The sequence below is a fragment of the Etheostoma spectabile genome, chromosome 17, assembly GCF_008692095.1.
Source record: "Etheostoma spectabile isolate EspeVRDwgs_2016 chromosome 17, UIUC_Espe_1.0, whole genome shotgun sequence".
Taxonomy (NCBI): domain Eukaryota; kingdom Metazoa; phylum Chordata; class Actinopteri; order Perciformes; family Percidae; genus Etheostoma; species Etheostoma spectabile.
The window spans coordinates 4,373,491-4,388,909 of NC_045749.1; the positions used below are offsets into that span (position 1 = coordinate 4,373,491).

Below are 15,419 nucleotides of genomic sequence, written 5' to 3' on the forward strand. Positions count from 1 at the left end.
AATGCAGTGCAGTACAACAGTGTTTCTCAGAATAAAACATGTCTTTATCAGCCTCTGAAAGCATCTTACAATATTGGCTGGATTTCATTTAAATGTCTTGTTAAAGACAGTCAAGGGGTTGTTGTTAAAATGGTAAAAGTTAAGTATTAATATGTTTTTCCATTTCTCAGCTCAATGCTAAGAAGATTAATACTGATAGGAATACTATGTCAGGCAAAATAATGATTTTCATTCATGCTGTAACTGTACAGGTGAGCCCCAAACATCACAGCAGAATAAGGAAGAAGCAGCGCGTTCTCTTTTATTGATAACATCTGTATTCTCCTTTTTGTAAATTAAGTTAATGCGTGTAAGTTTGACCAGGTCTGGTTAGAAAGAGAGAGAGAGAGAGAGAGAGAGAGAGAGAGAGAGAGAGAGAGAGAGGAGAGAATGTGTGTGTGTGTGTGTGTGTGTGTGTGGGAGCTACATAGCTGCGGCATCATGGCTAACCTGTGATCAGAAAAGATTCACTCACCTGCGAAAATGCTTTCGCTTGGACTTTAAAGGGAGGGAACAGCACATTTAGGCTGTCTGAGTGTTACAAAGAAGCCCAGAAGACTCAGTTTCCCATAATGCTGCAGGAGGTTTCCGTTCCGAATCTATTGCTTTGAATGTGAAAAGGCGAAGAGTTTAACTGAGGGGTTAACACACAAAGTGAGAGCACGCCAGAGGACGGGGTGTATAAATACGACAAACAGATCTGAGGGGGCAAACATGGGGGAAAGACACAGAACGAAACCCTCAGAACACACCTACAACTTTATATCTGATCAATAATATACTGTATTTTCAAATTAAAATGCTAAATAGTTTTGAAGTTATCTGACAGATAAAGTATAATACGATGGTTCCTGGGCCATAAATAAACATCTTTGTTTAAATTAGCTCTAAGAGATGTACACAGATGTACATTGCAACAATAAACATGAATAAAAACCGTATGTTTGCACTACAGTATATTAGTAATTTAGAAAAATACTGTTGTTGAAAGTTCTTTCCGAAAAACAAACAAAAGGTTTACCCAGCAGTGTTCTCTGTTTGGTTTTTGTGTCTCTGGTTTCACATGAAAATATAGAAATCTTTGTTGTCATTCATGAAAAAGCAATACAAAGGTCACTTAAAAATGAGAGAGAGACAAAAAGTCCAGAAAAAAAGTTTATATCTTAACTGCAGAGGGAAAAAAACAAATCTGTGTGGCTCCCTGTTTTCATTGAAGGGTCAGCGTCTTAACAAAAAACTCCCCGCTCTGCCTCCCACAAGGGATGCTGGGAAGTTGCCCCTGCTAGTCGAGGGGCCCCTGGAAGATGAGTCTGACGTAGCCCTGCTCACCAGTCAGCTGTTGGGCACAAAAGGGGCAGGCGGCGTGGAAGGTGTGTGTGCCGTGCGGCAGCGGGATCTGACTCCAAAAGGCTGCCGTCTTGTCTGAACAAACATGGCCGCAGGGGTTAAAGGCGTGAGTGGGCGGGGCGGCGTCCACGTAAAACCCCGCCTCGCAGCCCAACCACAGCGGCACGTATGGCCCTTTAGCTCGACACATGGGACACTCCCTCTGCCGGCCCTCCCGGCCCTCCATCTCCTCGCGGTGGTTGCCCCAGTTGTGGTACCCGTGCACGTGGCCACACTGGAGGTAGACCCAGGGCTGCTTCTCGTCCGGCGTGTCCTTGCGACGCATGGAGGGGAAGGCCAGCGTATTGAAGCCCACGGGACACTGCGGGCGGGCTGCGTTGATCTCCTGCCGCAGCGCCTCCAGGTGTTTGAGGGTGGGAGTGCGTGACAGGCCTTCAGCAGTGCGCCACAGCAGAGTCGCACCGCATAGGTCGATAAGAGAGCCGTCGACCAGCTCCTGACTCTCAGTCTCCACCTGGAACAGAGAGATGTTACAGAGATGAGCTGCTACGGACAACAGGAGTATAAAAATAAACAATACAGCAGGTTATACCCTGAGATCACTAAATACCAAACAAGCAGGGGCCTAGCACAACATTCAGGGCCCTGTAGGCCATTCTCTGTGGGCCCCTCTCTGCATCCACAGCTATTCATTCTAGCACCTTTCTGGGCCCTCCTCACATGAGGGCCCTGGGTACTCAGCCCCTTTCCACCCCCAGTCAAACACTCCTAAATACAAAATGTTACAATCAAGGCTGTTGCCAGGATTTTATTTTATTTATTTTTTGCATGTTCTTGTCCTGAACAATGGCAAAATGTTAGGTCAATGCGTCTAAAGAACCTTACTTTAAATTAAAGAAAGGTCAAATTCCCAGAAATAACACTTAGTACTTGACCTCTGTTTCCTTCAATGGTAGCTTTAGGCTATTTATTATTAATTTTTTGGAGAACATGGATTATGTGGAAATGTTGGTGTTCAATAAAAAGTCAGGAGATCACCAAAGTTAGTATAATTTTTTTATGGCAATACATCTACAGCAATAGTTGCTGAGATATGTCCTGACCAAACCACACTGCTATACCTGGAAACCCACCGCTGGCTTGACTAAAATAACTATAATACATACACTGACTATAACCTTTCTCTATTCATTTATTCCAGCTTTATTTCTGTCGAAATAATATGAACGGGAACTCAACTTTGATATTGATAGTCTTGAAAAAGAATTGTAAAACAATATTAGGAATGCTAAAGATTATTTCAGAAGATCTATGTGAACAAGTTATTATTAATTTATTTGTTGATTATTTTAATACATTTTCTTTTTTTTAAATGTAAACTGCCCCTCAAATGTCCAGAAATTTTATAAAAATATTCAGTTCAAAATATAAAACACAAAAGCTGATGATTTTTTTTCCCCAGGGTTCTCTAACTAGTCCTACGTATTTATTTTACTTATATAGAAGTAAATCCTACCCATTAGGTATCCTATTCCCCCCATGGCAGTAAATAGGATAAGCAGTTTAGAGAATAGATGTGTGGTTATACTGTATAGTAGTATTACTTTGAGCACACAGTAGGTGGCAGTGTAACACAGACATTTCTCCCTCAGACAGCTGTGTAATGCAGGGGGGAGGAAGGGGGCTGTCAGCATGAGGCAAGATATCACTACCAGGGGTGTAAGTAAACTACTATCTTGATAAAGCACCCGATTTGGCATTGTCAGATCAGACACAGAGGGGAAATTCCCCTTTTAGAAAACCAGACAGGGACACAAATGAGAGGATGAAGAGAGAAAGACTCAGCAGGGAGGGAGGGAAAGAAAGGACTAACACCCACTAACTATTTGAGGAAAAAAAGGAGGGGAGCTCCCAGGGTTTATGGTGAGATCATTCATACTAACGCTGGTGTGGATGTCACTGTGTTGCTTAGGGAAAACACATCTCTGAGGCGGCAGCACAACGCTGCCGTGGGTTGATGCGTCCGTGGCAGTTTGTAACCTTCATTTGTCCAGGGAAGGTTCGCTGAGCGCATGTGTGCTCTTTATGTCGCACGCTGATGCAGTAACACACATACACATCTGCCCAGTAAAACTGGAACAGTTAAAGAGTTCGGTCAGGGTCTCGCTCGAGGAAAACAGTTGAATAACCTACCGCCACATCTACCAAAAGATGACAATATGAAAAAAATATTTGTCTGATTAATAAATAACCACACTCAAGTTTAATGATGTGAGCGCTCCGGTGTCTATTCAATTTATGTAAACATCCACACACTCACTCTCGACACACAGTTATAATTTAATTACACAGAAGCTAATCATTTATAGACACAAACACTTTTATTAAACACAGCAGGAACTCAGACACTGTACTCATTTATTATACAGCCCCCACAGCAGGCTCACTGCAAACCGCTGTGTGTGTGTGTGTGTGTGTGTGTGTGTGTGTGTGTGTGTGTTTCACTGTAAGATATTCCTAATTAAGCTGGCTTCAACCTTGTGTCCAACAACAGAAGGACAGGCCGCTGCCCTGTCGGCAGGGCTGTGTGAGTCCACATACTGAAGTGGACCTGCTACACATAAAATATCACCTTAGGTTTACTGCTTCAGAATAAATAAAAAAATCCTCTAAAACACACATTTTTTGTTGTTTTTTTTCAAATCACTTGCTGGTGTCATGTTTTTCTATCGATACATGTTTCGGTTTTTTTAAACAATCTAAAGACAGGCAAGACAAAACATGGGATTTTAAAACCCTTGATTTATTCAACAGCACACTTCAGCTACCTACACACACACACACACACACACACACACACACACACACACACACACACACACACACACACACACACACACACACACACACACACACACACACACACACACACACACACACACACACACACACACACACACACACACACAGGCCGTTAGTCCAGATAGCTTTTTGGCAAACTTGCTGAGACAACTTTTTCCACCCTATTCCATCAGAAAGTCCTTCAGCTGTTAACCTTCACTAACGCAGGGCAGTTATCCCATTTAGAGAGCGGTGTGTGGCTGAGCCCCGGAAGGGAACAAGAGACAAAACAAACTTGAAATGTAGCCTACATGTCACGTGCAGGCGTGTGTGTTGTAGTGGTATTAAAGAGTGAGGAACATACCAGCGTCTGAACAAACCCAAGTGGTATGTTTACATGCTGTTTAATGTGCTGCAGCTAATTAACCTGCTTACTGACATAAGCAGTGCACCTTTCCCAGGTGAATGTTTGTTTGGTGGCTTGTTCAACAAGCTAAGATGTAAGACAAGATGTGTGTTCATGTTTGGTAGTTTGATAAGAAGGAGACGTAGCAGAAAAGCAAATGTGGGTTGATGTTCGGAGTCTGTGGCTCTTGTGTTGTGTAGTAGCCTGCTGAGATTGTCTGCCTATGATAGAACGCTGACGTTACGGCTTGATGATATGGTTTCAAATCAAGCCTTCGAAATGGCTGTATAGACACAAGGTATCCATCTACTTAGATGAATTATTGTGAAATTAGAGGGTGCCATCAAGAAGCAAAAAATATATAAAACATGAATGTATTTTTGGTTTCATATTTTTTTGATTCACAGAGCAGATATGTAAAGTATGCTTAAGCATATTAATTACAATTATTACAGTACAAGTTTTAAATTTGGATTCTAGTTTCTGCATAATGGTACCTACAATAAACTAAAATTAATCCTTCTAAATCTTCTGTTACAGCACCACCATCCCCCAAAATGACACAGAACTCCCCTGGGTTGTCTCCACTCCTGTGTGCATTCATGGCAATTAAACCCCCATCATGTTCCGTCACCGTACATAATGAAAATAGGTGCTTTCCCAATAGCCGACTATCTAAATCGTCAATCAACTGTGAAATAATGAGTGGTTTCTATAGTGGTGAGTAATGCCCACACGGTTAACTCACTGGACGGTAAAGGGCAGGATGAGATAAGAGCGCTGTTAATTTGTGCTGCACTGGAGAGACTTGAAAAACAGGTGGGACACCAGATAAAGAGACGGATTAATGTTAGAACTGCTGACTGTGTGCTTGTGGTTGATGATGTGTACTGTATGTTGTGGGTGGCAAGAGGGAGCGGAAAGGAAAAGAGGAGAAAAACCAAAGCATACACACCACCAATAACCTAAATGCAATCAGACAAATGCCACATGACAGCGGGAGCGTTATGATTGGCTCAGAGGCTCTGACGTCAGCTGGAGGATCCCCTTACAAGGTTCTGTTACACACCGCTTTGACAGCCAGACCTGTTGCCATGGGGAAGGCCTCCCGATGACCTCCTGGTGGGGTTAAGCTCTGACTGACCTCCCGTTGCCTGAGCGACAGAGTTGGTACAAGAGTGCGAGTTGGAGTGATGGAAAGTAAGACAGAAAGAAGCTTTTTGTTGTAGGAAAAGCAGTCGCTTTTTTTTATGATGACAGGATTTGTTTTGTTCATTGCTTTGTTCATTTTTAAAGCGGCTATAATCAATATTTGATTAAACAACAATGCGACAACGTGATTGTGACAAAGCTACAGAGAATTATCACTCACAGTGTAATTTTGGCTGCAGCAGGCAGCTGTTTTCAGAGAAAAAAACCTTAAAAACCCACTGTACACTACCTACCCAGCAACAAACAGAGACAGGCACAGTTAGAAACTAGCTGCTGAACACAGTAGAGCAATTAGAAGCTAAAGTTCGAAGTGATTAAAACAGAGAAAATATTGAACTAACATTCCACCAGATGGACAGAAACATGACTCCAAATGAATGATGATGTTGCTCTGTAAGTGCTGGATGTGTAAATAAGCAACTGTTTGTTAATAAGTTCACCATATCAGCTTAAAAAGTGATCTGTCTATGTCGTAATCACAAAATCTGCTGCACTCAAATGGCCACAGAAATCAGTTATTGCAGGCTGTCAGCTGCTATCCCGTCTGTCCTCATCTTTTGAAAAGCCACAAGCACAGTTTGTTTACAAAGCAGCAATGTTTTACTAGGGTTAATCTCAAACTACTCTGAGAACACACACTGACTGTAAAAGCCCTTTAGTAGTTGAATCTTTGTTTTGAAAGTGCTGAGTACACTGAACGCACCGTGTTCAGTGAATGAGGTGCCACATGTTTAGCATCTTTTCTCACCATCTTTCCCCGCTGCTGTGCTGAGCGGGTCTCCCGCAGGGTGAAGACGTTGCCACAGACTGAGATCTCCCTCCAGACGCCTGGTTTGGAGTCTTGGGTGAAGCCGTTTCGAGGGTGCATCACCAGCACGCCGTTTGTGGTCAGCCCGTCCATTTGACCATCTGACGTCTTCCACTTAGCAGCCTTCTCCTGAGGAAAACGAAGACATCGGAGGGTGTGATCAGAACGGGAACTAATTAAATATTCATTACACAGTCCTGAGTCAGAAATCTGTTGTATCTTGTCAATTAGTTGTTCATGATAAGTAGGTATACTGTCATTGTATATTCTTATTTATAGTGGGACATGGCCATCTCTCTCAGCACTCAGAGCACAATAGAGGGTGGAGAGGCAGCAGTAGAAAATGTATTCCTGGCTTGTCTAGCAGCAACTTTTTATTGTACACAGCGAAAAGTGTTGCCAAAATGTCTAAATGACATGCTGCAGCTTGAAAAAAACAGAAATTGGAAAGCAAATTATCAAGCATCAGTTCTTTTTTTTTCATATAATTTCATAGACACTTAATGATCTTTTTTTTAAGATTAAGATTTTTGGGCATTTTAAGACTTTAAGGGGAGAGAGGGGGGGATGACATGGAGCAAAGAGCGGCAGGTTGGAGTTGAACCCGTGGCAGCTGCGTCGAGGAGTGGTCCTCTGTACATGGGCGCGCTCTCTACCAGGTGAGATATAGAGGTATAGGCACCTTGACAGGACATTAGCTGTTGTCCCTCTGCAGCTAAATGACTCTTCCTGTCTTATTCCCTCAATTTTTTGTCATATGGTTATTTGGTGCTTTCTCCTTTCATCCTGCGGCCTTTTACTCTCTTACAGTCGCCTACACATGTCTGAAGCATCAGACAAAACACAGCTCACCCCGAGGAAGATGTTCTTGGAAGAGTCAAAGCCAGCTGCATAGATGCGTGCGGTGTAAGGCGGCGTACGCTGGCACATGATGCGACAGGCGAAGCGGGAAATGGTGCTCTGGACTGACTGGGTGTCTGCATTACTCTGGCTGCCAGCCACTGTGTCCGTCACTACAAAGTCTATGGGACCCTCTGTTGATCGACCGATCTGGTGAAGAGAGATGGAGATGTGTTCTAACATGTTTCAGACAAGATATCAAGAAAACAATGCATTCCAGCTATGATTAGAGATGAGATTAAATCAATGCGATAGTAAATCATGAGAGAGGGAGTGAAGTGGAGAAACAGAAGGACTGTAACTGGTTGTAAAAGCCGAGGCTTGTTACCTGGAACATGTCTGTATTGCTGTCATGGGTGTACTCCACCACCACCGTCTGGGCTCGAGACAAAGTGAAAGAAATGCTATGCTGGTCTTTGTTGCTTATGGCCTGATGGGAGAGTAAGGAAAAAAGGATAGATGAAAACAGTGTAGATAGAGAGACAAAGTAAATGCGCTCAAATCAAGCCCTTCACTTAAAATGTACACAACGATGGAACCTGAACATACTTTATGGCAAAATAGCCTGCTCACTGATCCTCACAGAGAACAATCAAGTACAAATGCAAAGGGTGGAGTGGGTGAAGAGTTCAGTTATGTAGTCACTGGCTGGACTTCACACAGCTTCAACATCTTTTCAGACAGTCAGGACCACACAACAAACAGAAATGAGAAGAGAACTTCAAGATTCTTTTAAACCTGGCGTGTGTGTGTGTGTGTGTGTGTGTGTGTGTGTGTGTGTGTGTGTGTATGTGTGTGTGTGTGTGTGAGAGTGAGAGTGAGGAGAGAGAGAGAGAGAGAGAGTACAAAAGTGTATGTCCAACCGCCTGTTCATTCAACAGATGTCTGGGCAGCCTTATAACTGACAATGGAAACACACAGACATGTGCTTCTACGGCTTTTGCTAGAAAACGCTCCGTTACCTTCCACTCGACCGTTCACATGTTTCTCCTATTAACCTTCAGCGTGTTCCAGTTAAACGCTGTGTAAAAAACATTGTTCAAATACCATTTAAACTTCGACAGGGCCTTGTTTCTGCCTATTTTCTTTTCTGCTAACTCAGGGAAGCTTTGCTAAACACTTTCCATTTCCTGTCTTGTTGATGGTGTGTGTGTGTGTGTGTGTGTGTGTGTGTGTGTGTGTGTGTGTGTCTGGTACTTTTATATTATATCAGAACAAAAAGCAAACAGAATTTCAAAAAGGCTTTGGTGAAGCAGCGAGGCCAAAAACCACTGAACTAGGTGGGTTTCATATGATGTTGTCCAACAAATAAAATGATACACCTACAAAGATGATCCTTTTTAAGAGAAGGCGAATGCACATCTCTTTTTTTATCACTTTCATGAACACTATAGCCATGGAACTCACTTAAATCATGTAAACTTTCAGTTCGAGAAGAAAGGGACTGAAACTGCTGATGTGTAGGGTTTGATGACTGCATGACTACACAATACTGTATTGTGTGTACTGCATTGTGTGTTTAGGACTGTGTGTTCACCTTGGCTGCCTGTGGAGAGCAGGCGATGTGAACTGTGCTGGGTTTCACCCCGTTTGCCTTCGGTCTCTTACAAAGTGCAAATCGGCTCTTACGTCGGCCTCGGTCCCCGTTGGGCAGAGAGCCATTGTACCTGCACAAACACACGTACACAAAAACATAAACACACACACATACATATACAAAACAATAGGGCACTATTGTCTGAGCAGCTGTATAATACACTGGAAAAACAGTCAATGTGGAAAATGCTCGATACACACACGCACGCACACGCACGCACACACACACACACACGCACACACACACACACACACACACACACACACACACACACACACACACACACACACACACACACACACACACACACACACACACACACTTCTTCTTCTTCTTCTTCTTCTTTTACAAAAGCACATCATGTCCCCATAAACAACAAAGCCCTCCAAACATAACCCCAGAAAGGCTGAGAAAATAAACACACAAAGAGACTCATTTAGCCTGATACATGGCTGAGGAAAGAAGGATAAACAGAGGCGTTCCCTCCATCAGAATGGAGTCTCTGTAATTCCCGGCTGCACCGTGACTGTGCTGTTGTGTCTCTGTGAGTGTGTTTCTGTGAGTGTGTGTGTGTCTTGCTAAATATCCTTAAGTAAAAACACATTAGTCATCTCCAGCTACCTTTCAGTATATCAACCGTGTGTTTCTGACTTAAACCGAGCCATCTGCAGCTCAGTATAGTAGAAAAGGGGTTTAGCCCTCAAAAAAAAGTTGCATTGCATTCACATCAATATATATATCTCACTTAACATAGCAGAAGGTACTAGATGACAACACTAATACAAACAACAAAAAAGCGATTAACAAAAGCAAAATATGTGGAAATAAGCAATGAAATAAAACATCTTGGATGGAGAAAAAAAGGGCTCATTTGCTAAATAGCAGCCAGTGATTTAAACACTGTTTCCATGTATAAATGTATACACATTAGTTGCTGTTAACAGCATGCACACCCAGGTTGCACTAGGTTTTGTTCTTCATTGTTCACACGTTTCAGATAAGCCATTACCAGCATCACGTGATATTCCTGCTAACCAAACCACCTTTATAAACATTACAACATGCATAAACATCGCTCACTACTTCATCATTAACGAAGCTACAGGAGTTATGGACTCCTCTGGATTCGCTAATATATACTGTAACTATACTCAACTGCAATAAATGCAAAGTTATAACTCAAGCACCAGACATGATCAGAGATTAAATTGCTTCCTACAGTGTTTTGCTTAGCCATGAATTATTATATCATTCATTTTTGGGGTCTTGTTCTTTTAAAAAGGTCAAGCCTCTTTCTTCGTTGACTGTCTTTTTTTATTCAGTTGCTTGTTCTATGTGTCATGCGTTTGACTATGTAAAGTTGTACAGTATGTTCATATCTATTTCTGTAGCCTCTTGGCCAGGTCATGTTTGTAAATGAGAATTGGTTCTCAAACAGTTTACCTGGATAAATAAAGGTTAAATAAAAAAAATAAAAAAAGCCAACTTAAAAAAATACAAAAGAATAACATCTCTTGACTTTCCGAGCCTTTCAAAGCCAACTTTAATGTATCAAAAGATTTCCACAAATGCAGGAATCCAGTAGTAAACTTAACAAAAACAAAACACAGCGACAATGTCAAAAAAGTAGTAACCAGGACTGCAGATGCATGACTGTGTAATGCCTGAAAAAGTTTTCTTTAAACATTAATAAGAAAAAACAAGAGAACATGCTTTCACTACAGCAGAACTAGCCATGCTCTATAGGACCTCCAGCTGGAAAGTTTCTTTGGCCAATCAGACTTAAAAATCTAACCACCCATTGTACTGAGTCCAGTAAAGAAGACACCAAAGGGTTGTAACTAAGGATGCCCAGCCTACAGTGAAATGTTTCTCTGAGAGAGCAGACTGGGACCAAACAACGCTGGGAGGGATTATGAGTAACCATGGTGAGAGAACAGAGCCACAGCAACGTTTGAGAGGAGTAACCATGGCAAGAGCGTAACCATGGTGAAGTTTATCCCGTATCCGGAGAGAGGGCAGGGCAGTCTGCTGGAGAAAGCTCAAAGTGTTGCTGGCAGTTCAAACCCAGGTTCCCATGAGTAGCAGTAAAATGTGAGTGTACATGTATCCAAATATTCTCAAGTTAGTGCGTGTTAATACATGTGAGCATATGCGCGTTGTTCCTACAGTGAGGCAGGAAGGACCAGAGTTAGGAAAAAGTTAGTCTGTATGTGCAGACACAAACTGTATTCTTTAATACCCACAATTAGCAACGTGTGTGTGTGTGTGTGTGTGTGTGTTCCCTCCAAACACTAGTAAATTAAAACTCACAATACAGCAAAAAGCTAAAACCACTTATGCAGTAAACCTATGACAACATTACAACAGGTTGTGTCCTTAATTACGCTCTAAGGCTGAGTTACATGCGTTGACATTACAAAGGTTATTAGACTGAAGGCAGAGGCATACAGCTCTTAAAAACATAGAAGTTACAAAGCAAAGATTAAATAACGAAATAGATGTTGAAATTTGTCTTGCCAAACTAAATATATACGTGGTAGGGAAAGAATGTTTTTTTCAGTGTTCTCCATCCCCATATATACAATCTTAGAAATGAACAATATTCTGCCAATGCAACACAGCTGCACTGTTGAAAAGCATGGGACACGGGACACTTCATGGCATACATGAAAAAATGCCTTTGCATAAACATGGGTGTGGACACACAACTAACTATGTTAATACGGAATCACACACAGATGGACAGAGATGGATTTGAAGGGCCTGCAATGTATCCAGTGACGTCACAGTTGTTTAAAAAGCCACATAGATGTCCAGTATGCCCTCCTGTAAACAGATTGTCCCCAGAGACACCGTGCATTCCTCTGGATTAGTCCATTAGCATCACTGGGCTTCAAACATGGTAATGTTGGACTGGGGCTAGTAAGGAGGCCAGACATAACACTTTGCTATGTGTTGAGGGGGTTTCCATTAGCATTTGCATTTGTGAGCCTGTTCATTGGTCACATGGGAGTCTTAATTAAATCCTCATCCTTGTTTCAGCCTACTGGGAGATCCAAATGGGTGGAGTTCACTACAGCTGAGCTGTTTATTCTAGTTAGCACATTCATGAAAATAATTTACCGCAATTGTCCTAAATCTAGTAAACCATAACCAACTAAGTAAGTATATTTATTGCCCACAGAAAACAGATTGTATAATGCCAAATCAGTATTAGTAACTGCTTTTTTTATCCTCTGAAACAATGGTTTAGCTCATACGCTATTCCAGGGTTAGCCTGGTTTTAGACTCCAGAATTGATGTCCATATCCATATAGCAGAAACTAAAGTGAAAAGGAAATCCTTCTATTATAAGGGGGACTCAATGATCACAGTTTTTGGCATTCCTCAAACTAAATCTGACGTGAAGTTGGATGGCCTTATTGTACATATTATTCAAACCTGTGACATCCATTGTTTAACTGTTCACCGACCAATCTAGTTTCTGTACTGTGAGTAGTCTATTCTCTACTAGTCATGACTCTACAAGTGGCAGCGGTTCAACCTAAATCAAGTGTAAATCTAGGGTGTGACTAAGTAGAAAGCATTTTTGTTGCAGTTTCCGATAATTTGCAAAATTAGAATTAAACTTAAGCAGGTTGTCCAACCCCAGTGTGTCACACAGATGAATTGGACTGCATTTTTATATACAGCGCCTTTGTTACCTTACCAAAGCACTTTACAACTTGCCTCTTATTCAGCCATTCCACACACATTCATACGCTGATGGTGGCGGAGCTGCCTACAACTTGGGGTTCAGTGTCTTGATCAAGGACACTTTGACATGCGGACAGGAGGAGCCGGGGATCAAACTGCCAACATTGTGCTTTACCTCATGAGCAACAGATAATGATGACCACAATGATGGCTACACAACCCTGGATGGAGCATGATACTAACGTCCGCATTGGGGCTCAACTCCCACTGAAGCCACACCCAAAATGGACTGTAATGCGTATTAAAGTGTTCACTACACTTACAGCAGCCGACTTGCGGCAGAGTGTGTGACTACTCATGTCATCCAGCAAAATGGGACCTTTTAAAAAGCATAGCCTGATCTCGAATGAAAAAATAGGAGTGGAAAAAGCAGAGCAAAACGGAAAACTGGAGTTCTCCCTTGTAAAGGCATGGAACTGTGTTTACTGCTGCACACTGCTTTTTTTTCACTAGGAAAAATTTCCACGGTCATCTCCCTGACAATACCACAGAACAACACATTGTGAGTCAGCTGTGAAACCCACTGTGTGTGTGTGTGTGTGTGTGTGTGTGTGTGTGTGTGTGTGTGGGTGTGTGTGTGTGTGTGTGTGGGTGTGTCAGCGTTGTACGGTGCACAAGAAAGTGTGCGTGTACGTAAGTTCTTTCCGACATCTGCATTCCTCTGTGGAGGGGGTGGGGACGAGGAGTGGATAGCCCTTTGGGGAATAAACAGGAGACAGACAGATAAAGGAAGTGCTTCACTGTCAGTTGTTACTGGAGAAAGTGTGTGTGTGTGTGTGTGTGTGTGTGTGTGTGTGTGTGTGTGTGTGTGTGTGTGTGGTTATGTCTTCTATGATGATGCAGGGTTGGGTGGAAGTTTTTTCCTACAGCTGAGTATGTGGACTTGAGTCAAAACAAATCTCTGAAGGAAAAGATTTTGCTGCCCGTGGCCATAATTGATCTCGTCTATTATATACTAAATTCTAACCCTTCATAAATCCTATCTGTGTGTGCTCTCAGTGCATGACCGTGTTTACCTGGACATAAATATCACAATTGTTTATGTTGTTTGCTGGAAAGGTATTTCTGGTTTATCTCCTGGATCACTGCATGTGTTAACATCTTGTGGTCCTGTGTTCTTGTAAACAAGCACAAATCGTGTTTGCATTTAATGATTTTTACCAAAATACATAGTGTGTATTTGAGGTTTAACAAATGTGCCAAATCACCATTTCATTCCTCAAAAAAAATTTGAAAGCCAATTTTGGAATATTTTAAATCATAGATTGTTTACATCCATGTCCATGATCCATCTAAGCAGTCTTCCTTCCTGTCTATGTTGACACATTGCTTCACTTCTTCTATTTTGTGATTCTTGGTTTATACAGGTTGATTAAGAAGTCAAACATTTGTGGCTAGGGGGTGAATTTGTTTGAAAAAACGCTTGATTGGACTGAAATAAAACAGCTACAATACAGTCAAACCCAGTCAACGACCAGTACACACCGGAAACATTCAAGCTACACAACATAGAGTAACTACAGTTCTGACCCTTGCAGTTCTTACCTTGTACGACTTAAATGTTTTTTAAATACACTCATTCAGGATAGGACATCGGGACACATTCACAGGTGTGTTCAGGATGTAAAGATGAGTATCTGTAATGTATTGTTGCTTACCCAAGCACAATGAGCTCTCCATACTTCACTGGCACTTTGGTGGAGGCGGTGGTGGAGATGTTTTCCTGCTCCGGGAAGTACATTGGGCACGGCTGATTGAGGTTTGGAGGAGGAGGGGAGGCGAGATGGGTGAGATCCAACAGGGTGAGGGACACAGGAAGGGAAAAGGAGGGGAGGGGGGAGGTGCTGATCGAATGGAGCACAGGGAAAGGAGGAGAAGGAAGGGGAAGGGTCAGCTGAGCCTCAGCTCCACCCTCTCATTCTTCATGTGTCTGTCTCTCGCAGCACCACTCGTCCTGCCCTGCACAGTGACAAAGAAAGGATTAACACTAAGATTAGAGTGTTTACTCAAGATGGCCTCAAGTGGAGGAAGCATTACTCAAATGCAATTTGAATCCTAAAATTCAATGTGTTTTCAACATTTATAATTACACAGCTTTGTTGAATAATCAATTCTGATCGGTCAATAACTGCATTCTGTCTGTCATTTCGGAATAACAGACCATCGCATTGGACGCAGTTCTAATCATAGACTCCGGAGGACCATTTCAAAATCATTATTTTGTGTCAAAGTGTAATACTAAGTGGGATAAAGTAGAGCGAGCAAGTTATTTTTTGCAAATTAATCAGGTTGTTGAAGACCCCTCTGCACCCTGTCAGGGTTTAATTTGTAATAATGACCTGTTGGTTCTACATCGTCCCTTAATTAGATTTCTACAGATATTAGTTGATGTTTAATTTCATGCATGTGAATAGCTTGCACAAGCTCTTATAACAACAAAAATAACACTAGCTTTTTGGGCAATTTTTACCTCCTGAAAAGGTTCCAGTAAACACTTGATGACTGTGGGT

At 42.1% G+C, this 15,419-nt stretch overlaps 1 protein-coding gene across 1 annotated transcript in view; it reads right to left on the bottom strand.

Annotated features, from left to right (window-relative positions):
* Positions 1 to 460: 460 nt before the first annotated feature.
* The window catches only part of peli1b (pellino E3 ubiquitin protein ligase 1b), a 35,146-nt gene continuing 20,187 nt past the window's right edge, over positions 461 to 15,419 (bottom strand). Inside the window, exons 2-7 of the mRNA XM_032542049.1 lie at positions 14,568 to 14,868; positions 9,091 to 9,220; positions 7,882 to 7,983; positions 7,506 to 7,703; positions 6,594 to 6,782; positions 461 to 1,900 (exon numbers count right to left, since the gene is read on the bottom strand). Coding sequence (XP_032397940.1) covers positions 1,322 to 1,900; positions 6,594 to 6,782; positions 7,506 to 7,703; positions 7,882 to 7,983; positions 9,091 to 9,220; positions 14,568 to 14,650 — 1,281 coding nt within the window. The 5' untranslated portion in view covers positions 14,651 to 14,868 and the 3' untranslated portion in view covers positions 461 to 1,321. The remainder of the gene's footprint in view (positions 1,901 to 6,593; positions 6,783 to 7,505; positions 7,704 to 7,881; positions 7,984 to 9,090; positions 9,221 to 14,567; positions 14,869 to 15,419) is intronic.